The sequence below is a fragment of the Oryctolagus cuniculus genome, chromosome 12 (assembly GCF_051225735.1).
Source record: "Oryctolagus cuniculus isolate XC-2025 breed Fujian yellow rabbit chromosome 12, ASM5122573v1, whole genome shotgun sequence".
Taxonomy (NCBI): Eukaryota; Metazoa; Chordata; class Mammalia; order Lagomorpha; family Leporidae; genus Oryctolagus; species Oryctolagus cuniculus.
Genome location: NC_142878.1, coordinates 102,580,484 through 102,606,246, shown reverse-complemented (window position 1 = coordinate 102,606,246; position 25,763 = coordinate 102,580,484). Strand labels below are relative to the sequence as shown.

General features: G+C 45.4%; 1 protein-coding gene across 2 annotated transcripts in view; it reads right to left on the bottom strand.

Annotated features, from left to right (window-relative positions):
* Window positions 1-25,763, bottom strand: part of ADAMTSL3 (ADAMTS like 3) — a 410,995-nt gene that overhangs the window by 45,778 nt on the left and 339,454 nt on the right. For both annotated transcript variants that reach the window (XR_016217636.1, XM_008275279.5), the window contains exons 22-23: window positions 24,921-25,048; window positions 22,347-22,475 (exon numbers count right to left, since the gene is read on the bottom strand). Coding sequence is in view for 1 of the 2 variants with exons in the window: in XM_008275279.5 (XP_008273501.3) it covers window positions 22,347-22,475; window positions 24,921-25,048 (257 nt within the window). In the remaining variant the exon portion in view is untranslated. The remainder of the gene's footprint in view (window positions 1-22,346; window positions 22,476-24,920; window positions 25,049-25,763) is intronic.

The following is a 25,763-nucleotide window of genomic DNA, read 5'->3' as shown; positions in this document are numbered from 1 at the left end:
AGGCTAAAACCTGCAAACCTGTGAAAAGAAGAAGAAAGAGAAGGAGAAGAAGAGGAGGAGGATGAGGAAGAAGAAGAGGAGGAAGAAAGAAGGACATTAGAGTGTCACAATTTGCCCAACTTTAGATTTCTCAACAGAAATTTACAGAGCAAGAGGGAGTGTGATGAGATTTTCACAGCAGAAAAGGACAAAAACTGGCAACCAAGAACACAGTACCCAGCAACACTATCCTTTAGGTTTGAAGGCGAGATACAGGCATTCTCAGACAAATAAAAACAGAATGTATCACCATCACAGCTGTCCTGCAAGATATGCCACAGCGATTTTTTTTCCACTGAAAGAAAGAGACACTAACAAGTAAAAACAGAATATCAGAAAGTAGGAAACTCACTGAGTAGACAGTCTAGCAGTGAGCCTGAACATCGATGCCCAAGTGATCTTCGATGAAGATCAGGCACTGGAGAAGGGGCAGTCTTTTCAGTGATGCTGGGAAAACTGGGTGTACACATGAGGCAGTAGGGACCTAGACCTCATCTCCAACTGTGTTAAAAAAGACCCCAAAATGCAAGAAAAACCTGCATGTAAGACTTGAAACTCTAGGAAAATATAGGAGAAATTCTTTATGGCATTGGAATAGAAAAGTATTTTATGGATAAGATCCCAAAACTACAGAAAACTGAAAAAAATAGACATGGCATTTCATCACACTAAAAGCTTCTACACAGCAAAAGAAACAATCAACCGAGTGGCCCAGCATGGGAGAAATTAATTGCAAAATGCATCTGAAAGGAATTAATAATCAAAACATTTAAGGAACTCCACTCAATCACAAAAAACAAATAATCCAATATGAAAATGACATTTTTCAAAGGAAGAAATAAAAATTGGTAGTGAGTACATGAAAAAATGCTCAGTATCACTCCTCATCAGGAAAATGCAAATCAAAACCAGAATGCAATATCCCCTCACTCCAGTAAGACTGACTACTATTCAAAAGACAAAAGGTAATAAGAGCCGGCAAGGATGTTGAGAGGAGGGAACCCTTGCATGCTGTTGGTGGGAATGTGAATTAGCACGGCCATTGTGGAAAACAGCATAAAAGTTCCACAAGAAGTTAAAAATAGAACTACCATATGATCCAGCCATGCCACTACTGGGTATATATCCAAGGGAAATGAAATCAATCTGTTGAACAGACATCTGCTGTCTTAGTTGTTGTAGCACTGTTCATAATACCTAAGAAGTGGAAACTAAGTGTTCATCAACTGATGAATGGGTAAAAAATCTTAAAAATGTGTGTGTATAAAATTACTTGCAATCCATGCTGGGAAAGACAGGTGTTGCATGATCTCACCCATATGTAGAATCTGTGAAAGTTGTTCTCCTCGAAGATGAGAGCGGAATGGTGGTTACAAGAGGCTGGGGGAGAGGAGGAGGGAGGGAGAGGGAAAGACTGATCAACAGGTACTAAGCAAAAGGAGAGAGAATTCTGGAGTTCTATTGAACCTGGGGTGACTACAGATAATAACACTATCTCTAGCTATCTCATTTATCTATCATTTGTCATCTATCTCAAATCAAATTTATCTAAAATTTGATGAGAGCCTTAAATGTAGTTTTTTTTTTTAAGATTTTGTTTATTTATTTGAGAGGCAGAGTTACAGGTAGAGGGAGAGACAGAGAGAAAGGTCTTCCATCCACTGGTTCACTCCCCAAATGGCCACAATGGCTGGAACTTGGCTAATCTGAAGCCAGGAGCTTCTTCCAGGTCTCCCAAGTGGGTGCAGGGGCCCGAGAACTTGGGCCACCTTCTGCTGCTTTCCCAGGTGCATCAGCAGGGAGCTGGATCACAGCACCGTCCCCTCCTAAATGTTTTCAGCATAAAGAATGCTTGACAAGATAGTTAATTTACCTTGAATGGAATATTGAAGGATGTCTAAAGTTATCATGTGCTATGCAATTAAGAAAAAGAGAGGTTCTACCTCTTGACACAGGAGCCACATGAATGAGGGTATAGGACAGTGCAAGCTCCAAGAACTGCGAGAAGTCACGTCCAGAACCTGTGGAATGTCCACACTCTGGAACCGATCGGGGTAGAGAATTATACTAGAACTTAGCTTCAGAATAACAGAATGGCCAGAGAGTATCACACGAAGTGGATACAGATAGTGGTACTCCACGTATACTAGGAATTTCAGAAAACAAAGCAAAACTTGACAAGGTTTCAGCTTTAAAGGAGAGCCCAAAGTCCCGAGCACCAACAAAGGGAGGTGACCCAGAGAATCGGTGCCTAGACGTGTTATTACATGGAAAAACATTTTCAAAGGTCTGTGCAGGCCAGAGGAAATACAGACGGCATTCTTTATCTCTCTGCTCATGGTCGTCCAAACTTACAAACGCTAGCTCTGTTGAAACAGCTATAAAATATCAGGAATAGTTTAAACTTATTTATTTAACCTCAAAGACAGGCTATTTCCCACAAGACTTCAAGCTCTGCAATATTCAACATTCTGTTTCCACAATGCTGAAATCGTTTTTGGAAGGCCAACGTTGTGGAGAAAAGTTCAGATCTGGAGGGGCTGTGAAATATGCATTGCACAAAGTCTGCACCTCTGGGTGTCTTTAAAATAGTCAGTGTTTAAAAACAAATCGCCCTCAGCCCTGAAGAGCCCATGAAGTATTCCACACTATAAAATCCTTGGCCTGTCCAGACTGTTTGGATCTTTGTATAAATATGTTTTTGCTCATTTGCTGATTTCCTCCAGCTACACACACCCATACACACACACACACACACTCACACTATTCTGCATTTTTTTTCAGATATGACACATGAAGGTTTAAGCTAACGTTCTTTACCTCCAGGGAAGCTGGGAGAAATGATGCTGCCAGTTTATAACAGAAGAGGCAAACTGTACGCAGTGTGGACAACAAACCACAGAGGGAGCTGTCACTGATAAATGAGGCAAAGAAACAAGAGTTCACGGTTTCTGTGAACTCAAAGCTACTAGAATAAGCAACAAACTCATCTTAACCTCAGGGTCGACCTGCAAGGCACAGTAAATTTTGTAAGGAATGCTCCTCTTCCGAGGTCACTTTTGTTTTTCTTGGCAATATGTTGTGTGTGGCTTTTGGATACAAAGGACTATCCCTCAGGGAGGCCACAGCCAGAACCATCTTCGAATATGAAGCTTTTACCATCTACAGAATGGTAACGCTTTCTCTTCTCTAGAAAAACGGTGTGCACAGACTGGCATAATCATTGCCCAAGCCATTTGATTTGAGGATTTAAAAATCATCTGGTTCACAGAATCCATTCCCCAAGTCCACAATTAAAGTTGTTGCCTGCAAAACTTTTGAATCTATATCTCAGGACATGGAGCGGGGGTCAGCAAGTCCTCTTCCTGGCACAGTCTTCTCTGTCCCTCCAGGTACCCTGGGTTTTTGCTTTGCTACGGACTGACCAGTTCTTGCTGACTCTGCCAGTCATAGTGCATGAGTGCTGCCCACTTCACTACTGGACATCGCCCTCCAGGGTCTCATTTATGGGCTGGGAAGTGTCTACGAGAACAGTCCACATAGTATCTCTAACCCCAAAGCCTCCAATGGAACCTGCAAAATAAGACTGCAGGCATAATACATGCTGTGCTACACAATGGTAGAAACCACTGAGTCCGGTAGACAAAGCACAGTTAGATGGAAGGAGTAGTTCTGGCACCCTGCTACACAGTGGGGCCATGACTGTTCGCAATAACCTATCACATATTTTATAACCAGAAGACATGAGATTGAAGACTCCAAACGTGAAGGAATGACAAGGAGATGGAAATGTTAACACCTGGAAATTGTTCATCAGTAATACATTGTATACATAAACTGAAATACCATATTGCATTGAATCTATACAATTATTATGTATTAATGAATTTTTTTAATGTTTAAGGAAGTGGAAATGCTAACTACCCTGATTTGCTTGTTACGCATATACACACATATTGAAGTAGAACACTGTATCCCACAGAAATGTGCAATATAAAAGAGGGACATGGACAGCCCTGATGCCCTTTCTGATAAATGACAGTTTTGGCGATCCATCAATATGACATTGGATCATCAATGAATTAACAGCTACCATCCATTCTTTTAAAGTTATAGCTACCCAGCATAGCCTAAGAGATCTTGAACAAAAAGAACAGAGCAGAAGGCGTTACGCTACCTGGGGCTGGTGTCGTGATGCGGCAGGTCAAGCTGCTGCCTATGTCCCAGGCATGCCATATTAGACAGCAAGTTCAAGTATCAGCTTCCTGCTAATGGATGGGGAAAACAGCTCCAAGTGCTTGGGCCGCTGCCACCCATGTGGGAGTCCCGGATGGAGTTCCTGGATCCTGACTTTGGCCTGGCCTAGCTTCAGCTGTTGCAGTCATTTGTGGAATGAACCAGTGGATGGAAGCTCTCTCTCGCTCTCTCTCTCTCTCTCTCTCTCTCTCCATCCCTGACTCTACCTTTCAAATAAAAAAAACCACAAATCTTAAAATATAAAATATATTACAAAGTTACAGTCATCAAATAGGTCTGATCTGATTTCATCATCATTTAAAAAATCATCTATTATTTTTCACTTTATGTTTCTGTGTGGGAGCAAACTGTTGAAATCTTGACTTAATGTATGCTAAACTGATCTTCTGTATATTAAGAGAATCAAAAATGAATCTTGATGTGAACGGAAGGGGAGAGGGAGTGGAAAAGAGGAGGGTTGCGGGTGGGAGGGACATTATGGGGGGGAAGCCATTGTAATCCATAAGCCGTACTTTGGAAATTTATATTCATTAAATAAAAGTTAAAACAACAACAAAAAAACAAAGTTACAGTCATCAAAACAGATAAATAGACCAATGGAGTGGAATAGATTCTAGGAGTAAATTCATGCCATATACTACAATGGATGTTTGATAAAAAGAACTAAGAATATGCATTGGAAAGAGGACAGTTTTTTTAATAAACATTACTGGGAAAATTGGATATTCACATGGAAAAAAAAAAAGGAAAGCAGACCCCTCTCTCTCCCCATGTGAAAAAATCAACTGAAAATGGATTAAGGACCTAAAAGTGAGACATGAAACTTCAAAATTCTTAGAAGAAAACATAAAGTGGGGCCAGCGCTGTGACATAGCTGGTAAAGATGCTGCCTGCAGTGCCAGCATCCCATATGGACACCAGTTAGAGTCCTGGATGCTGCTCTTCTGATCCAGCTCGCTGCTTGGCCTGGGAAAGCAGAAGATGGCCCAAGGCCTTGGGCCCCTGCACTCACGTGGGAGACCTGGAAGAAGCTCCTGGCTTCATATTGGTGCAGCTCTGGCCACTGAGGGTGTTTGGGGAGTGAATGGCGGATGGAAGACCCCAATCTCTCTGCCTGGGTCTCTCTGTAGTTCTGTCTTTCAAACAAATAAATAAACCTTAAAAAAGAAGAAAGTTTTAAAGGCAAATACCGTGACATTAGAATGGGCAAGGATTTTTGGGAACAAACAGGAAATAAAATAAAATTGGCACAAGAAATAAAAGCAAAAATAGGGGCCGGCGCCGTGGCTCACTTGGCTAATCCTCCGCTTGCGGCGCCGGCATCCCATATGGGCGCCAGTTCTAGTCCCGGTTGCTCCTCTAGTCCAGCTCTCTGCTGTGGCCTGGGAAGGCAGTGGAGGATGGCCCAAGTGCTTGGGCCTCTGCACCCGTGTGGGAGACCAGGAAGAAGCACCTGGCTCCTGGCTTCGGATCGGTGTAGCTCTGGCCGTAGCAGCCGTTTGGAGGGTGAACCAACGGAAGGAAGACCTTTCTCTCTGTCTCTCTCTCTCACTGTCTAACTCTGTCAAATAAATTTTTAAAAAAAGCAAAAATAGGCAAATGGGATTTCACCAAACTAAAGAGCTTTGTACAACAAAGGAAATGACAGAGTGAAGAGACAACCTACAGAATGGGAGAAAAGATTTGCAAGCTATCCATCTGACAAGGGGTTAACATCCAGACTGTATAAGGAATCCAAGCAACTCAATAGCAAGTAAACCAAATAATCCAATTAAAAATGAGCAGATCTAAAGAGACATTTATCAAAGGTAGACCTACAAACGGTCAACAGGTACATGAGAAAATGCTCAACATCTCTAACCATCAGGAAAATGAGTATCAAAAACACGAGGTATCACCGCACTCAAGTAGTAGTACTGGCTATTTTCAAAAGGAAAAAAAGATAATGCATGCTGCCAAGGGAGTGGAGGAAAGTAAGAATGGAAATTAGGACAGCCATTGTGGCAAACAGCATGGAGGCTTCTCAGAAAAACTGAAAATAGAGCTTCTATCTCATCTAGCAAATCACTGCTGGGTATACATCCATGGAAATGAAAGTCATCCATCAAAGTGACATCTGCACTCCCATGTGTATTGCAGCACTGCTCCCAACAGCCAAGAAATGCAAACCACCTAATTGTCTATCCTCAATGCATGGGTAAAGAAAATGTACATAGACACAGTGGAATACTACTCAGCCAGAAAGATGAAATCTTGTCACTTGCAGAACTGGAAATCACTTTGTTAAGTGAAATAACCCAATCACAGACATCACACACTCTCACTCATATGTGGAATCTAAAGTATAGGTGACCTCATTAGCATTGAAAATACAATGATGGTTCCCAGGAGCTGGGGGAGGGAAGTGGGGCGGGAGGAACTGGTCAACGCTGATTGATGAATACCAGGCTATAGGTGGGGTGGAGTAAGAGGTTCGAGGTTCCATTGCACAGGAGGGTGCCTGTAGGTAATACCGATGTTCTGTATATTTCCATCTCCGAGAAAAACCGTGAAGGGAGAATTTTGGGGAAGAAATGACTACAGCCAAACACAGGGCTTATCTGGCAGCCATGTGCACGATCTTCCCATTGGTTCCTCCGCTGTCACTGTCGGCCCCTGGTGTGTGGGCTGCTGATGCCCTGCGGTGACGTCTCAGCTGTTTCCGGCTTCCTCAAGGCCTTGACTCTGCTGTTCGCTCTTCTGAGCTGACCCCCGACTCTGTTTCTGGGGATCCTTTCTCATCAGGACCAGTGGGGAGTAAGCGTCAGCTTCCCCAGCTCTGAGGCTTTTTACAGTTCTCAAAGGAGAACGCACAGAAGGCTTTTCCATTGCAAACTACAGCTCCTCCCCCAAGTCCCGGAGACCTTGCTGCTCTCCAAGCACAACACACTGGGTGGAACATTCAGGTTTTCCATGTGCTATTCTCTTTCAGCATCTAGAAAATTCCTACCCATCCTTAAAAACCCATCTCAAAATCTTGAGCTTCTCGGGCATCTATAGCTCTTTCTGTCTCTTTGGGCCTTTGAACACTGAAGTCTCAACAGGTGGCACACCTGCTTCTACCTTCAGAATGAGCCAGAACACAGACCTGGGTCCTGCCATTGAACCCCAGCTTCTAGTTCATTCCTGGCCATACGCATTGGTCTCTGAGGATGTCTTTCACTTGGAGATTGCATTTGTTCTTTGCTTTTTTTTTTTTCCCCCTTTAGCTAAGCTCTTGGTTTCCAACAGGCACATGATTATACACACATGGTCCCGGAGTACACGATGTTGTGATACATGAAATATTGTGTAATGATCAAATTAGAGTCATTGACATAGCCATCACCTCAAACATTCATCGTTTCTTTGTGACGAGAATATCAAAACTCCTCTGCTAGCTATTTTGGTAAATACAATGCATTATTGCTAACTGCTGCCCCCTGCTGGGCACCAGGACACCAGAATTTGTTTCTCCTCTCAGTAATTTTGTATCCAGAGATAGCTTCTGAGATAATTCCCAGGAGCCTCTTTGGCCTCATGTACTGGCTAAAGTCATGGTTCTTTTTTTTTTTTTTTAAAGATTTATTTATTTGAAAGTCAGAGTTACACAGAGAGAGAAGGAGAGGCAGAGAGAGAGAGAGAGAGAGGTCTTCCATTCGCTGGTTCACTCCCCAACTGGCTGCAACGGCCAGAGCTGCACTGATCCAAAGCCGGGAGCAGGGAGCTTCCCTCAGGTCTCCCACATGGGTGCAGGGGCCTGAGGACTTGGTCCATCCTCCACTGCTGTCCCAGGCCATAGCAGAGAGCTGGATCGGAAGTGGAGCATCCGGGACTTGAACCAGTGCCCACATGGGATGGCGGCACTGCAGGCGGCGGCCCTACCCACTACGCCACAGTGCCGGCCCCTAAAGTCATGGTTCTTAACCTTGGCTGCACATTAGAATCTGCAGGGGAGCTCAAGAAAACTGATTCTGAAGCCGTACTGTAGATGAACTAAATCAGAATCTCGAGGCAGCAGTCGGGGGTTAATCTGAGGAAGCCATGGTGATGTTCAGGCCTACACTGGCATTTTCCATCACAAGTGAATGACCTTACTCTATGATGCAACAGTGACAAGAATGAACTGATCATAACCAGGGGGAATAAATAAAAGACAAAAGACAGCAGCACGCAAGTGAGGATGCCCCTGTGGGCGCTGAAGTTCCTCCAGGCCCTGCTGTGCTGTCCTACAGCGCAGTTTTCTGCCCTCGGTAAGGTCCTGGCTGCCTTTCTCAGACTGCTCTTTTCATTTCTGGAGCCGGAATTCCAATGCAATTTCCTCTCTCCCAGTCTCCAACTTGTGTGGGCTCTGTGAGTCTCTCTCTTCGTCTCTCCCCACCCCGCCATGCAAGTCCAAGCGGCAGGAGTGAACTCCAGAATCATCCAAGGGCTTTGGCCCATTCTGTTTACATAACAGACATAGCTCCCTGTTTCCCAGAAATGCCCGGGGCTCTCAAAAAGCAAGAGAGCTGAAAGCCGAGGGCCCTGGAAGGCAGAGAGCCGGCAGGCTAGATTGGATCGGCTTGAGGTGGTTAAAACCCTTTTACTGCCCGGTCAGAAAGGCCTCCCAGCTGCTGACTAGAAAACCTCATACAGGTGTGGGAAACCCCAGACAAGCCAGACGCCGGCTCCTGCTTGGGCAGTAAATCTAAGGAGCGAGGGAGCACAGGGCACAGGACAGACAGCCGGCCCCACTCAGACTCACAGAGTCAAGGCTGCTCATTTCCCCAGGGGCCTGGGCTTTCAGGCGATCACCAAGGGGAAAACTAAGGTTCGGCAGCAGCCAGGATCCTGAAGACACGGTTTCATGATGGTGCAGGGAAGAACGGGCCACGGCGATGTGGCGGATAAAGAACAAATGGGCCCACGACGTGGAAGTCTGTGATTAAAGCACATAGGGCCTGTGGGTGTTAGCGTGAGGCGGGTCTCTGAGGATTTCTTTTTTTTTTTTTTTGACAGGCAGAGTGGACAGTGAGAGAGAGAGGGACAGAGAGAAAGGTCTTCTTTTGCCGTTGGTTCACCCTCCAATGGCCGCTGCGGCCGGTGTGCTGAGCTGATCCAAGCCAGGAGCCAGGAGCTTCTCCTGGTCTCCCATGCGGGTGCAGGGCTCAAGCACTTGGGCCATCCTCCACTGCACTCCCTGGCCACAGCAGAGAGCTGGACTGGAAGAGGTGCAACCAGGACAGAATCCGGCGCCCCGACCGGGACTAGAACCCGGTGTGCCGGCGCCGCAAGGCGGAGGATTAGCCTAGTGAGCCGCGGCGCCAGCCTGAGAATTTTTGAAGACAGAGAAAAGCGCTGGTGGGACTGACAACAGGTGTCATGTGTAGATACCTGGGTGGTAAAACGGGGTTCCTGTGATTGGACTGGGTCACAGTAGCTGTGGTCTGGATGCTTCGAGACCCTCAGTAGGTGTCGACACACAAGCCCGAGCCCCGGTTTTGTGCGCTACGTCTGACAGTTTGAGAGTCGCTCAAACAGCACTTCCGTTTTGTATTTTGCATACCCAGCTACCTTGTTCTAGATTTTCTTTCTACTTCCTGGTTGTATAGAGATCGCGTTTCCCTCCAATGGGACACTGAGACTGAGAAAAGGTGAGCCCCAAATCATTTCTCAGATCAGAGCTGCAGCGGATCTTCCAAGAACAGGCGATTGTTCTAACCTTCAAAACCCAGAATCCCCAAATACGAGCACCAAGAGGTCTGGGCCAAGTACACCAGGGGCTGGGCGGGCAGGCGTGCAGCCATTGCCAGGTGGGGCACAGTCTGCCATATTCCTGTCCCATTGCTGCAGCAATGGTGGTTGCACAGGTCTAGCTAGGGACTCCCGCAGCCTGGGCCTGAGCCAGATGGGCACGAGGCCAGCCTCTCAAAGTTTTCTGTCTCTGCAGACAGCTGCCTGGAGGCAACTCTCCAGACAAGGTCCGGCCAGGGTTTGCCGCCTCTCCCCGAGCCTCTGATTCCTGTCCCCAAGCACTTCCGTGGTTCCGTCCTTCCCTCTGGTTAGACCAACCACGTGGTCCCCATTCTGCTGCCTCAAACCCAGAGTCTCCTCTGTTGGGTTCCTTTGGAGCGATGCAGAGGCGAGTTCGAATCTTAGCTTTCACCCTGCTTAGGTGCAGAACACCAGGACAAGCAGTGCAGTCTGCTCTTGTTTCCTCAGTAGCAGATGGCTCAAGCTGACCCACATGAGGAGCTCATCCAAGATTGTTGCCTTTGATGACGTGTTTTGCTGCTTCTTCACTAGGTTCTCTACCAAGAGGCTGCCTTTCAGCTCATAATCCTGAACTCTTTGCAACACAGCCAATACCCAGCCACAGCCTGGGGACGCTCGTCTCCCAGCCCCTTCACTCATGACCCATCTATTGCTGGATGTGAGATATCTCTGCTCTCTTCTAAATAAATTAGGGGCATGGAATCTCAATTAAATATCTTCCGTGACTGGCAGGTTTTAGGCCCAACAATGCAATCAGCGACCACTAAGGCAATTTGGGCTGAGTTCAACGTGTGGTTTTTTCTGCAATTTCTTTCCTCTCTAATCTTCCAGCCATACCGCAGGCAGAACGCTCTCTGGAAAACACAGATTGGCTCACCCTGATTAAAACCTTTATCTCATCACTGCCAGCGAAATGAAGTCCAAGGACTTGAACGTGACACGAAAAGCCCTTCACAATCTGGTCCCAACTGCAGATTCTTCCAGACCCCCGCCACTGCCATCTCATCACAGGGCTCTGCTGTGGTTTTATAAATGAGCCAGGCCCTCTGGTGTTTCTAAGTATTTGCATATATGCTGTGTTGATTCAAAGGCCCTTCCTTTGGTTGCTGCAAGTGGCCCAGCAGCCACGCATGTCTTGTACAAACTTCTAGCTCTTGAGAAGTCTTCCTTAGTCTCTCCTTTCATGAGTCTGCTACACTTTATAAACACTTCTGTTTTCGCATTTGTGCCATGGCATCGTAACTCCTCGGTCTCCACAGCTGTAGAAACCAGATCCTTTTGTGTCTGCACACTAAGGAACTCGTGTGGAAGCTGGTTGCATGCATGGCCAGATGGATGGGATTGTCAACCCTCCGTAACTGACTGTTTGATTGCAAGGGGAAGGGAGGAGGGGGATGGGTAGACTTCTCCACCATAGGCAGAAGTGAGCCAGAGAGAGGAGAGAAATGCCTTTAAATCAGTAATGTATTTTTCGGACAGGTGGTTGGTTCCTTTTTACCTCTTTGAATTGGTCAAAGGGATTTGTGACTTACAGACCTTTGAGAATCGCTACCTCTAAATTGCACCCTATGTAACTGGTATAAACCAGCGATCGAGGGGAAGGGAGATAAGTGTCAGAGTGATGAGACTACGTTTAGGAATTTGACCACATAATCCAACTGCACCACAACTATTTTCTCCAGATCCTGCACCGAAAAGGAAATTATTAAACCCAGAGAAGAAAGCTAATAACTCAGCCAGACAGCAGTAAGATTTCCATGTCTATTCCACCGCATTTTTAACTTCCCCCCAAAAAATCCTGATTAAGAAAATCCTTTTAGATTTATGGACTAGATATCTCATGAGACTGACCACCATCCCACAGATGTGAAAGGCCTTCTGTGCCTCCATTTATCTCCTGCAGCAGCCGCGTGCCCTGCGTCAACCCCACAAGATCCATGTTTCACACTCTCTGCGTCTACAGACACTGTATGGGGTAACTTCTACCTACTCCCCTACTCCATTTACTCCTGTCATTAGGCAGAAAAGAAAAAAAAATGCTAAGATAGGGGTCTGGTATTGTGGTGCAGCAGACTAAGCTGCTGCTTACAACCCTGGCATCGCCTGTCAAAGTGCTGGTTCAAGTCCCAGCTGCCCTGCTTCTGATCCAGCTTCCTGCTAATGCACCTGGGAAGACAGCGGAAGGTGGCCTAAGCATCTGGGTTCCTGCCACCTATATGTGAGACCAGGATGGAGTTCCTTTCTCCTGGCTTTGGCCTGGCCCAGACTTGGCTGTTGTGACCATCTGGGGAGTGAACAAGCCGTTGCTCTACCTTTTTAATAAATAAATAAATCTTTAAAATATGATAGGGTTCCCTGCACCCCATGGGAGACCAGGATAAGTACCTGGCTCCTGCCATCGGATCAGCGCGGTGCGCCGGCAGCAGCGCGCCAGCTGCGGTGGCCATTGGAGGGTGAACCAACGGCAAAGGAAGACCTTTCTCTCTGTCTCTCTCTCTCTCTCACTGTCCACTCTGCCTGTCAAAAAATAAAAATAAATAAAAATAAAATGATAGGGTTGAAAGACTTAAACCTATACCATCAGTAGGTTCAGACTTTCTACAAAGCAATTTTATGATTATATATTTAAAGACATTTTAACACCCGTCAAGTTACAAAGAATTCTGAAGTTCCCTGTGAATTCCAATTCTTATTCCTCTGTTTTTAAAAAATGATACAAATGGGGCCAATGCTGTGGTGTAGTAAGCCTCCGCCTGCGGTGCCAGCATCCTGTATGGGTGCCGCTTTGTGTTCTTACTGCTCCTCTTTTGACCTAGCTCTCTGCTATGGCCTGGGAAAGCAGTGGAAGATGGCCCAAGTGCGTGGGCCCCTGCACCCACATGGGAGACTTGGAGGAAGCTTCTGGCTTCTCGCTTGGGATCAGCTCAGCTCCACTGTGGCCATCTGGGGAATGAACAAGCGGATGGAAAACTTTTCTCTCTGTCTCTCCCTCTCTCTGTCTGTAAGTCTACACTTCTCAAATAAAAAAAAAAAATCCAAATGACACAAAAAGTTACATGCACAAAAATGTTTCTTTACTAGCATATGTAATTTTAGAGAAGTCTAAATGGTTTAGGATAAATGGTATAAACAGCTTAAGTTTCCAAAACTAAGGGAATGGTTTACCTATATACTATATTCACACAATGATACTTTGGTGCAGTCATTGAATAATATTTATGATTTTTTAATAACATGGGAAAATTCCATGATTCAAATACAAAGAAAGGGTTTTAGGAATATAGCAAAATTAAAATAATGGTTATAACTTCCTGATGGGGTTATAAAATTGTTTCTCCCTCTTAATATGCTAGTACTCCAAAAAGTGGAAAATGGAATTAAACGATAACTTTGGAGGAGGTGTTTGACCCAACAGTTAAGACAACAGCCTGGGCCACTCAGATCTCACACTGCAGTGCGGGGTGTGAGTCCCGGCTCCACTTCCAGTTCCAGCTTTCCATTAATGCACACCCTGTGATGCCAAGGGTGATGTCTCAAGTAGCTGAGTCCCTGCCAGCCACCTGGGAGACCTGGCTTCTGGCCATGGCCTGGTCCAGACCTTGCTGTTGTGGCCATCTGGGGAATGAATGAACAGATGGTGGCACTCACTCTATCTAGTTGCCTCTTAAGTAAATAAATTTTTTAAAACAAGAAAAACAATGCAACTCAAACACCAAAAGATAAGTTGATCTTGATGTAAACTTTTGAAACTCATGCATGTGAGAAATCTTCAAGAGTTCATGAAAATGAATGGTTTTAAAATAAGTTTGTACCAGAATAAACTTACCTTTAATCCCATTTTTCACAAACTTTTCAAAGTGCCTTCATTCTTTACTATGAATTTTAAATATCTTGGCCTTATTTGCAAAAGATGGGGTCAGCACGCATGCATTTTTAAGGTGCTTCCATGTTTAATGCCCAAGATTTTATTTCAACCAGATCTCACCTACTTATCTCAGGGGAGATATTATTCCATGTTTTTGTTCATGCCTTTTTGGAGGCAAGAGTGAGGCTGCTCGAGGCAGGTAAACAGGGCACAGTGGCTGGAGTTTCAGTGTCTAGAAAAATCCGTGCATTCTGAGCTCATGGGGACAAGACCAAGACCTGAATTGTTTCCATTTAAGGTTGCGGGAATCTCCACTCACCCTCCATATTCATGTTCTTTCCATTAATTTGTTTTGTCTTAAACATCACCTTTCAGGTAAATTAAAGCCTTTTTTCAAATCTATTAAATTCTGGTTTCACTGAATCACAGATTCTTATGTGATTTGGTTCCTTTTTAAAATTTCAAAGCATGATAGAGATCATTGGGTTTTTCATGGGTTGGTATTCTAGCACTAAGTAACTCTTTTCTAAAGGACATTGATTCTGCCTATTCTCAGAGATTATTTCTGGGTTTCCTCCTAGCTTACCCAGTGTTGGGTGAAGCTTCTTAGCACTGAGTTCTAAGTTCTGACTGGCCAGCTGGCTTAGTTTCAGCAGTTTTCCTACCTTTACTACCCTTTGGTTCTCTATTTCTTCAAAGACCAAAAATCAAAGACAGAATTTCAGGACTGGAGGAAATCTTCCTGGTCATTGCATCCTAATCTCTCATTGTGCAACAAAACCCAACAGGCAAGGAGACTACATAACAGGCCCCAGGTCTCAGAGCAATGTGGAGGCAGGGCCGGAGGAGGGCCAAGAAAACAGCAAAACTGATAGCCACATGTCTCATCCAAAGTCAATGAGCATTCATTTTTGGCTACCTTTGCTTTAGACCTTGGTAAGCAATGAAACATTCCGGCTAGAGCTCAAATTTTGTTCCTAAACTTTCCCTTCCTTTGTCTCCCAGGGGTAGTAACAATCCTGACACTGACACACGAAATGCATCCTTCTTCTCTCTGCTATGACAACAACGTCACCATATTCATGCTTGTAGCTGTCTCTTTGGGTACGAGGGCTATATTCACAAGTAGAATTTCTGATTTTGAGCATCTTTTTTTTTTTTTAAGATTTATGTATTTGAAAGGCAGAATGGTGGGGGAGAGAGAGACAGAGAAAGAAAGAGAAGGAGAGAGAGAAGGAGAGAGAGAGAGAGGGAGAGGGAGGAAGAGAGGGAGGAAGGGAGGGAGGGAGAGAGGGAGGGAGAGAGGGAGAGTTAGTTTCCTTGGTTTACTCCCCAAATGGCCACAGCAGCTAGGACTGGGCCAGGCCAAAGCCAGGAACTGGGGACTTCATTCACGTCCCCCACACGGGTGCAGGGGCCTACGCACTTGGGCCATCTTCTGCTGCTTTCCCCGGTGCATTAACTGGGAGCTGGATGGGAAGCAAAGCAGTCAGACCGTGGGATGCCAGCCTTGCAGGTGATGGCCTAACTCTCCATCAGCTCCTGAGCATCTCGGATGTGGGATTTTACCTAATTCTTCCCGAAGTTGGTTCCTCCAATACACACTGTAACCAAAAGCACATGAGATGCTATTTCTCCACCAACCTGGCCAATAGCTGGTAGTAGCAAACTCTTCAGGTTTTGAAGTTGAATAGAAATGAAAATGAAATGGAATCTCACTTCTGTTTTAATCTCCTTACTAGTGAGCCTGACAGGATTTTCATATGCTTATTAGCTATCAGGGTTTCCCTTTCTGAGAACTGCCTATTATATCCTCTGCTCATTTTTATATTGGGTATTTGTTATTTGTATTGACTGACAGGAGTTACTTACGTATTCTGAATGCTGTATAACATGTATTTTCTGGGGCTTGCATTGTGGTGCAATGGGTTAAGCCACCACCTGTGACCCTAGCATCCCATAGCCACAGCACCAGCTGGAGTCTTGGCTACTCCATTTCTTGGCTTCCTGCCAAGATACCTGGGAAGGCAGCAGAAGATGGCCCAAGTGCTTGGGCCTCTGCATCCATGTGAGAGACCCAGAGGGAGTTCTGGGCTCCTGGCTTCAGCCTGGCCCAGCCCTGGCCATTGCAGCCATTTGAGGAGTGAACCAGCAGATAGAAGATCTCTGCCTCTCTGCCTTTCAAATAAATTAAAAAAAAATTTTTTTAAATAAATATTTTTTCCCAGAAATGTGGCTTGACTTAAATTTGTTTACAGTGTCTTCCAAGTGTCAGAATTTTACCATTTTAATACAGCAATATGTATTAATATTTTAAAGCATCTTATTGGAATATGATTCACATACTGGGAAATTATACACCTTTAAAAGTGTGCAGTTCAGTAATTCTAGCATATTTGCAGAATTCTGCAACCTTCACCACTAACAGATATTTTATTCTATGACATTTATTTTTTGTATCTTCCTATATTCTATAAAGATATATCTGTGCTTTATTTTATTTTTTAAAATATTTTCAAAAAGTTAGTTATTTTCATCTACTTTAAAGTCAGAGTGACAAAGAGACAAAGAGAGAGAGAAAAGGAGAGAGAGAGAGAGAAAGAGAGAGGAAGAGACAGAGAGAGAGAAGGAGAGAGAGAAAGAGAGTGAGAGAGAGAGAGAGAGATCTTTCATTCACTGATTCACTCTCCAAATGCTCACAACAGCCAGAGTTGGGCCAGGCCAAAGCCAGGACCCCAGAACTCCATTTGCACCTTCTATGTGGGTGTCATGGCCCCAGATAATTGTTCTATCTTCTGCCCCCTACACGAGCCGGGAGCTGGATTGGAAGCAGAGTAGCGGGCACTCAAACTGGCCCTCTGACAGGGCATGTGGGTATCCCAAGAGGCAATTTAATCAGAAGCACCACAATGCCCACCCCTGTCCTGCATTTAATCTAAAAGTTATGTTTTCAATATTTAGGTATTTAGACCAGTTAGAATTGATCTTTGTTAGGTATTTAGTTTTTTGTTTTCATAGCCAACTATCCCATCACCATTTACTTAACAGTCTGTTCTTTACTGATTTTTAATTCTACTGCTATTACATTTTGAATTTTCACATATGCTAGGATTGCTGTGGGCCCTATTCCATTCCATTTGTCTGTCTATTCCTCTGCTAGCACCTCATTTTTGTAATTGCTCCAGCTTCATAGGAGCTATTTATGTTTTATAGAGTAAATCTCACCCTTGTTTTCTTCATAAATGTTTAGGCTATGCTTGGCCTCTTGCCCTTTCATATTATTCTTAGAATCAGCTTGCTAAATTCCAGCAATCCTGTAGAACTTTTTTTAAAAATTCAAGTTATCTTATATTGATAGATACAAAGCTTTGTATATTTTCTTAGTTTTCAATGCAGATAAATGTCTACAAGCGAGGTCGGCGCCACAGCTCACTAGGCTAATCCTCTGCCTGTGGCACGGGCACACCGGGTTCTAGTCCCTGTTGGGGCGCCGGATTCTGTCCTGCTTGCTCCTCTTCCAGGCCAGCTCTCTGCTGTGGCCCAGGAGTGCAGTGGAGGATGGCCCAAGTGCTTGGGCCCTGCACCCCATGGGAGACCAGGAGGAAGCACCTGGCTCCTGGCTTCAGGCCGGCGCAGTATGCTGGCCGTGGCGGCCATTTAGGGGGTGAACCAACGGAAGGAAGACCTTTCTCTCTGTCTCTCTCTCTCTCTCTCTCGCTGTCTAATTCTGCCTGTCAAAAAAAAAAATGTCTATAAGCAAAGAGAAAACTTTTTCAATTCTTAAACTCCCATTTTCTTTTCGACATAGTTTTATTTCATTGGCTGGTGCTGTCAGACAGAGTTGAGCAGGTGCAGTGGTAAAGGGTATCCTGACTTTTCTCGTGCTTTAATGGGAAACCTGTAAAGTTTCCCCATTAAAATGAGTCTTTCAGTAAATTTTGATTTATTTGAAAGACAGAGATTCAGAGACAGACATACCGAGATCTTACATCCACTGGTTCACTCCCTAAACGCTCGCAACTTGGGCCAGATTGAAGTCAAGAGCCAGAACTCAATATGGGTCTCCCGTGTGGGTGGCAAGGACCCCAGCACTTGAACCGTCACCTGCTGTGTAAGGAATGAAGGACAAAGAGCCAGAACGCACACACAACAGAAAATGGCAGGACAGACAAAACCTTACTATGCATTCACATGAGCAGAGCAGAACATGGCGCTGTTGATATCACATCGGTGATCCTCCTGAGCGGGACTTTTCCTTTATCACCAGGAGGTGCCAGGAAGGGTGCAGCTCAGCCCTCTACCCCAGCCATTTTTACAGACAAAAAAAATTTTTTTTGACAGGCAGAGTGGACAGTGAGAGATAGAGAGAGACAGAGAGAAAGGTCTTCTTTTTGCCGTTGGTTCACCCTCCAATGGCTGCCGCGGCCGGCGCACCGCGCTGATCCGATGGCAGGAGCCAGGTACTTATCCTGGTCTCCCATGGGGTGCAGGGCCCAAGCACTTGGGCCATCCTCCACTGCACTCCCTGGCCACAGCAGAGAGCTGGCCTGGAAGAGGGGCAACCGGGACAGAATCTGGCGCCCCGACGGGGACTAGAACCCGGTGTGCCGGCGCCGTGGGTGGAGGATTAGCCTATTGAGCCACGGCGCCGGCCAACAAAAATTTTTTTTTAAAAAGGACAAAACAAATGACTTGCAATTTAGAACTTTTAATCCTTAAAGAAAGATTTTCAGGTTCTGGAAAATATCCCTAAGACTGAGTACATGGGTTGAATGAAACATTTGGCTATAACAGAGAAATAGAAATTTGTCTAGAAGTTATGAACACTTGCTAAGGGAACTACAAACCTGAGTTCCTAATAGTCAGTGAGAAGCATTTTAAGGATGACTGACCCATAAAAGAAAACTCACGGATTTACAGGAATTCTAATTTGCAATATAAAAATGTAATTTGTAAGGTGGCTTTCAATTTTGCAGTTAAGCCACTGGCTGAGATGCCCACATCCCATGTCAGAGTGTCTGGGTCCGCGCCCACCTCTGGCTCCTGCCCGCAGCTTCCTGCAAACACAGAGCCTGGGGAGGCAGCAGTGATGGGTCAATGAACTGGGTTCCCGCCACCCATGCGGGAGATCCAGATTGGGATCCCAGCTCCTGGTTTTGCCCAGCCCCAGTTGTTGCAGGCATCGGGGAAGTGAACCAGTTTATGGGAGTTCCTTCTGTCTATCTCTCTGTCCCATTTTGTCTCTCTGCCTCTCAAACAAATAAAAATGTTTTAAAAAGGTAAATTATGTTATAATATCCTCGTCTATAAAACGAAGATGGACTAGATGATAACCAAAATCCCTTATTCCACTAACACAGTATATTTCCTGCTGTAGAGATGAGGGCAAGAAAGATCTACAACTTGCTTATGTTCATATAGTAGCTAGTGAGAGAGACCTCCTAGCTTTCTGACCTGTTATCAACTTCACCATCTGTCTTTAAGAAGACGAGTATCAGGCCGGCGCCGCGGCTCTCTAGGCTAATCCTCCGCTTTGCGGCGCTGGCACACCGGGTTCTAGTCCCGGTCGGGGCGCCAGATTCTGTCCTGGTTGCCCCTCTTCCAGGCCAGCTCTCTGCTGTGGCCCGGGAGTGCAGTGGAGGATGGCCCAAGTGCTTGGGCCCTGCACCCGCATGGGAGACCAGGAGAAGTACCTGGCTCCTGCCTTAGGATCAGTGCGGTGTGCCGGCCGCAGCGTGCTGGCCACGGAGGCCATTGGAGGGTGAACCAACAGCAAAAAAAGGAAGACCTTTCTCTCTGTCTCTCTCTATCTCTCACTGTCCACTCTGCCTGTCAAAAAAAAAGAAGTATCCACAGAAGGCTAAGAAAACACTGTAAGTTCACTATAAGGTTGTTTAAAATGGCACATAACTAAAATAACATAATTTTTTAAAAACTCGAGCAGCTGGGTTTCTGCCACCCATGTGGGAAACCTGTTCTGAGCTCCTGGTTCTGGGCTTTGGCCTCCACCCAGCAGCCGCCAGTACAGGTGTTTGGGGGAGTGAACCAGCAGGTAGGAGCTTCTCTCTCTCTCTCCCCCTCCTCCTGACCCTTTCAAATACTTTTTTAAGTCTTCAAAATGGTACCAGGCTCAGGATGGCTGTGGTTCAGACAGAGATGGGTCTTGTTTCACAAAGGTAAGACCTAATGAGTTCCTGCGGTCTGAGTCCATGGGGGATGTTGTCAGGCCAAGAAGGACTGACCAGGATAGTTCTAGGAGGAGCTGAGAGCAGAGGAAGGGAGTGGGGAGCTGAGCCCTGGGCTGCAGGGAGGAAGCTGGGCCCTGTGCCCACAAGAGAACAGGGCAGGGGACGTTGCTGGAGTGCTTGGGCCAACCTGAGAGAACAAAAGTAAGGCAGGAGGCTTTACTCTCCAAACAGTTTCCACCTGCTCTAGCCCCTAACTTATAGCAAATAATACACCTCATCCCTTCAGGGACTCCTCTCTCTGCAAGGCTGTGACACGAACAATTTTGAAGTCATGTTAACAGCTGAGGTTTCTCTACAGGTTTTTGAAAATGACACACTCTACACATGCTCTTGGTGCATCTGAAAGGGCAGTGATGGATGAGAAACAGTGGGAAGAGAGGAACTAAGTTCCCACCGTAAGACGTTCTGGGTTCAAGATAATGACAACATACTATTTATTTTTCTTTTAAAAAATCTAGAGAAAGGAAATTGAATGTTTTCACCATAAAAAATGATAAATGTTTGAGGGGACAGATATGTATACCCTAATTTGGACATTATACATCAACACATACATGTATCCAAAAAATCACGTTACCCCATAAACAAGTACAATTTTTACGAGTTGGTTACAAAAAAAGCTAGTGGGCGTTTCTCCTAGTGGAAGCCAGGTTTGCATTTCAGAATCCTGTGCAGGTGCAGGGCCACAGGAACTTCAGACGTCTGTGGCTTGGCATCTGCACACTCCGCTCTGCTTCTCTCCTCGCTGGGGCCAGGGAATGCTGGCCCGTTCTGCCGAAATGGCAGGTGTATTTTGCCAGAAAACTCACATATTTGTGGGTAGAGTCAGTTGGGAGCCTACAGAGATTTTTTTTTTAAACTCTGCATAGTCCCTAGGGACTCCAAGGGGTGAAAAATAATAGCTTGAGGGTTAGCAAAATTCCAGTTTATGGAGCTGGAAGCGAGGCAAGTAACTGACATGATGGGGGAGAAGGAGCCCAAGAACCACGTGGGTATGTCCCGGGTCCTCTCATCACAGGCACATCCACTGTGTCGCTGGGAGCAGCAGAAAAGCAAAACTCATCATCAGTGGCTGCTACTGCAGGCATCTCATTAGAACTTAGAAATTAGGGAAATACAGTCGTCCAAAGTGTTAACTGAACACAGCAAAACCAAAGGGCAGCTACGGAGTCACCTTAACATAATAGATGTCCATTTTGAGGAATTCATGAATCGCCCTGATGATCTGGTTTAACGCTATTCACACAAACTCCACTCACCCCCACCCTCCCTGGCCCCTGTAAATGTGCATTGGTGCAGTATATGTGTGAGTGCTTCAAACATTCATGGAAGTTGGAATTAAAAGGATACATTTATCTGGGTGCAAAATATTTTTGAAATTCATGCATACTTTTTTCATAAAATGCATTTTCATGCACGTTTGAAGACCTTTTGTGTGCACAGATTTCAACTTTTTTTTTTTTTTTTGCACCAAAATAAGTTTATCTTTCAATTCCATTTTCCATGAACTTTTGGAACTTCCCTTGTAATGCTTATCGACAGTTTGGAGACTCAGAATTCATGGCTTAATGACAGAATGGCCTTTTGTTACGGCCAGGTCAGACAGAAAACACTATTTCTATTAAAGAAGAATGTGTCCATTAGAAAGGCTGTTTGTCTGCTGTGTAAACACAGCCATTGAGGCACAGGCTGCTAATGCCAACCCAGGAATCTCCCAGGATGAAACTCAAGTCAGGATACATTGACATTCCTGCTGCCTTATGTGGCTTTGCCCACTGTAGCTTTTTGCCTGCTTGGAGGACACATCAACAATTTCCAACAAACTTAGTTCTGACTCCATCACCAAGCAACCATCCGACTAAAGACTGGTGTCTCCTGTAGATGCACCCACAGGGACGGAGCTCTGGTCCTGCCAAATGAGCACTGTACTGCATGTGTCAATCACAGTCCACGCTGGAACGAACAAAGTGGCATTGTACTTTATACCTCAGTCTTGTGAGCGGGTGTGGGCTCACCCTTGAGAGTTAGGTCCACTTAAAAAGCTGGAAAATCAGATTTTTAAGCCTATCAGGCTGGGATGTGGAACACCCAAGTGCCAGCTGGCATCTCCCGACGCCACTGGGCTGGCTGCACACCCTCCCACTGCAAGTGACCACACTTACCTTTTACAGGACATTGGATGGTCACATTTGCTTGAAGGGCTGCTTCTACAAGGCCTCCGACCACTACAGACAGATGGCTGTGCTCTGGCTTCGTGATATTTTTTTCAATAGACAAGATGACTGGTGCCTCTTCATTCAAAGAAAGCATAAAACTATGTTAAGGTCAGGCTTTAGTTAGTTGGCAAACTGTGCTGCATTGGGTAAACATAGTTGAGATTTCTGAGAGCAGGGTAGATTCCTGGTTCTCTCTATATCTTTCATGGTGCACCATGGGGAATCACACAGCCACAGCCACAGGTGCTCGATGGATAGAGAAATGGAAGATTGGATGGGTGGACGGATGGACAGGTGGATAGGTAGGTGGATGGATGGGTAAGAGGATGGATGAGTGGTATATTGCAAAACTGCATACAGATGATGAAAGAATTCTGTTTTTAGATCCAAAACTGAGGATAAATTCCTCTTTGATACTTTGAAAAAGAAGGAATTAAGATATTCAGAAGAAGTAAAGAAATCAGTACAGGATAGGAAAAACATCTCTGTCACGCAGCCCTGGGTAAGTTAATGCAGGGCCCACACACACTAGGGGACTGGAGCCATATGATTCTTTTCTGGAAGGAGGTGTGTGAGATATTGGGAGAGAGGATTGGTAGAGACAGGGGACAAGGCCCTCATCATTCTGCCCATCCTCTGGTAGAGCTGTGTTGGGCAGAGAAACCTCTAGGAGACCCTCAAATTTTAAAAGTTTCTATTCAACTAAAACATTTGTCAAGTGCCCATTCCACAGTCTGCGCCAGAGTAACAAGATAAGAGGTATCCCTCTATTTTTTAAAAAGGTTTGATTTATTTATTTGAGAGGTAGAGTTATAGACAGAGAGAGAGAGAGAGAGAGGTTTTCCATCTGCTGGTTCACTCCCCCAAATGGCCACAACAGCTGGAGCTGGGCTAATCTGAAGCCAGGAGCCAGGAGCTTCCAAATCCAGTTCTCCCATGTGGGAGCAGTAGCCCAAGCACTTGGGCCATTTTCTGCTGCTTTCCCAGGCCACAAGCAGAGAGCTGGATCAAAAGAGGAGCAGCCAGGACATGAACCGGTGCCCATATGGGATGCCAGCACCACAGGCAGAGGCTTAGCCTGCTGTGCCACAGCACCAGCCCTGAGGTATCCCCACTATTAATAAGCACAAACTTATTGGTGCAGAAGGAGATTCAAGCAGGTGTTTAAAATGTAAGTGTGGGGGCCAGCACTGTGGCACAGCAGATTAAAGCCCCGGTCTGCAGCACTGGCACCCCATATGGGCACTGGTTCAAATCCCGGCTGCTCTCCACTTCTAATCCAGCTCCCTGCTATGGCCTGAGAAAGCAGTAGAAGATGGCCCAAGTCCTTGGGTCCCTGCACCTGTGTGGGAGAACTGTAAGAAGCTCCTGGCTCCTGATCAGCTCTGCTCTGGCCGTTGTCGTCATTTGGGGAGTAAACCAGCAGATGGAAGACCTCTCTCTTTGGCTCTACCTCTCTCTGTAACTCTGTCTTTCAAATAAATAAAATAAATCTAAAAAGAAAAAAAAGGATCTAAGACTTCAAAAATATATATATAAGAGTGGTACCTAAATCATCCCTCAGGGGATTTTTCTGTCACAGTCAGACTGACACATTGATTCCAGAATAAAATTAGGGCTCAGAGCTCATTCAAAGTTGTATGGGAGAAACAACAGGTAGGTAGAGGCCACAATTCTTGTTGGCCCTCTTTTAAGAAGCTTGTGTGTGTGCTTGGACCGAATCTCCCCTGTCTAGGATTCAGCCCAAATCCCAGCAAAAGAAAAGAAGTGAGCTGGAAGATCTCTTTAATGTCTTCCAACAGATCCAAGGACCTTCTCAAACCTGCTGGTCCCACCTCCTCAGTTACTGAACCATAAGCGTCTGCCACACAGTGCAGCACTTAGTTCACCAAATGCTGGATTCTGATTCCTGATGTGGTCCCTCTTCTCTTCTGCCCACGGAGCTGGGAGTTGGGGTGCAGCTCTTTAGTTTTATTTTCAGTCCCAGAACATGACGCCACCATACGCAAGCACTGCTTACCATCTCACCACCTAAAAATGGTTCCTTTATTACAAAAACACACTTTCATATAAAACTGACATTGTCTACCTTCTAGGAAGACATACCCTAACTTTAAACTTACAATGTTCTGCAGGTGTTTTTAAGGATTGGCAATGCCAACCCTTAAATGATAATTATTCTCTCTCCTTGGCTGGCGGAACTTTAAAAATGCCAAGTCCGTTACAATGAACACCAGCAGTTAAACCCTGTCTCACTAATTCCCACTTCTTAAAGCCAACTCCAGCTTCAACATGTGGTCCCCAGAGCAACAGCATCTGCCCAATCTAGAAACAGGGTACGGATGCCCATCCTCAGCCTCCACCCCAAACCTGCTACTGAGCCAGAGCCTCTGGGGGTGCGGTCCAGCGCTCTGTTCCGCCAAGCCCTGCAGGGCTGAAGTTTGAGACCCGCTACTCTGGAGTTCACTGTTAAAAAACAAAGCAAAAGCAGACATTCCAGCTGTCACGCATAGGCATTACCTGCAAAAAGCACAGAAGAGCTTTCCACATCGGAACCGAGGTGGCTGGCCACGTGGCATTCATATATTCCTTGTTCTTTCCGTGTAGGATTCCTTATCTGTATTTTCCCAGTTCCATCGAAAATTACTCTGTAGGACAGTCAAAAAGAGGAGGCACTCGTGGGACATGTTTAACTTCTACAGGACCACGGCAGGTTACCGAGATGGAAGGCTACAAAATCACTGGGTTTGGGCTGGCAGGGATCCCAGAGGATGAATGTATCAAGCATTCGGCCTTACAGGAATATTCGAGTTGGATAGTGCTTGCAGAATCAGTCTTCCCACTGCACTTTCCATGAAAATAGACTTTTCTGGATGGACTCAATGCTTAATCTACCACATTACGTTTTTTAAAATGTAGTCTTATTTTATTTGAAAGACAGAGAGAAACAGAGACAAATGGCGAGAGATTTTCCATCCTCTGGTTCACTCTGCAAATGTCTAAGACATCCAGAACCATATCGGACCAAAGCCAGGAGTCCTCAAAACTCAACTTGGGTCTCTCACATGGGTGGCAAAGACCCTGGTACTTGAGCCATCACTCGCTGCTTCCCAGGTGTGCATTAACAGGAAGCTGGATTGGAAGCAGAGCCAGGACTCAAACCAGGTATTCAGTCCGACAATGGGATAAGGGAATCCCAAAAGGGGATGTAACCACTTTGCCAAACACTCTCCCCTCTGCCGCATTTTTTAAAAGGACAAAATAACAAACTGAGTAGTTTGCTGGATGCCAAAGCTGCCTTTTCTGCCCAAATTTTTCTATCCAACTGCAGGTGTGGATTTTCAGTGGGGATTTTCACATGAG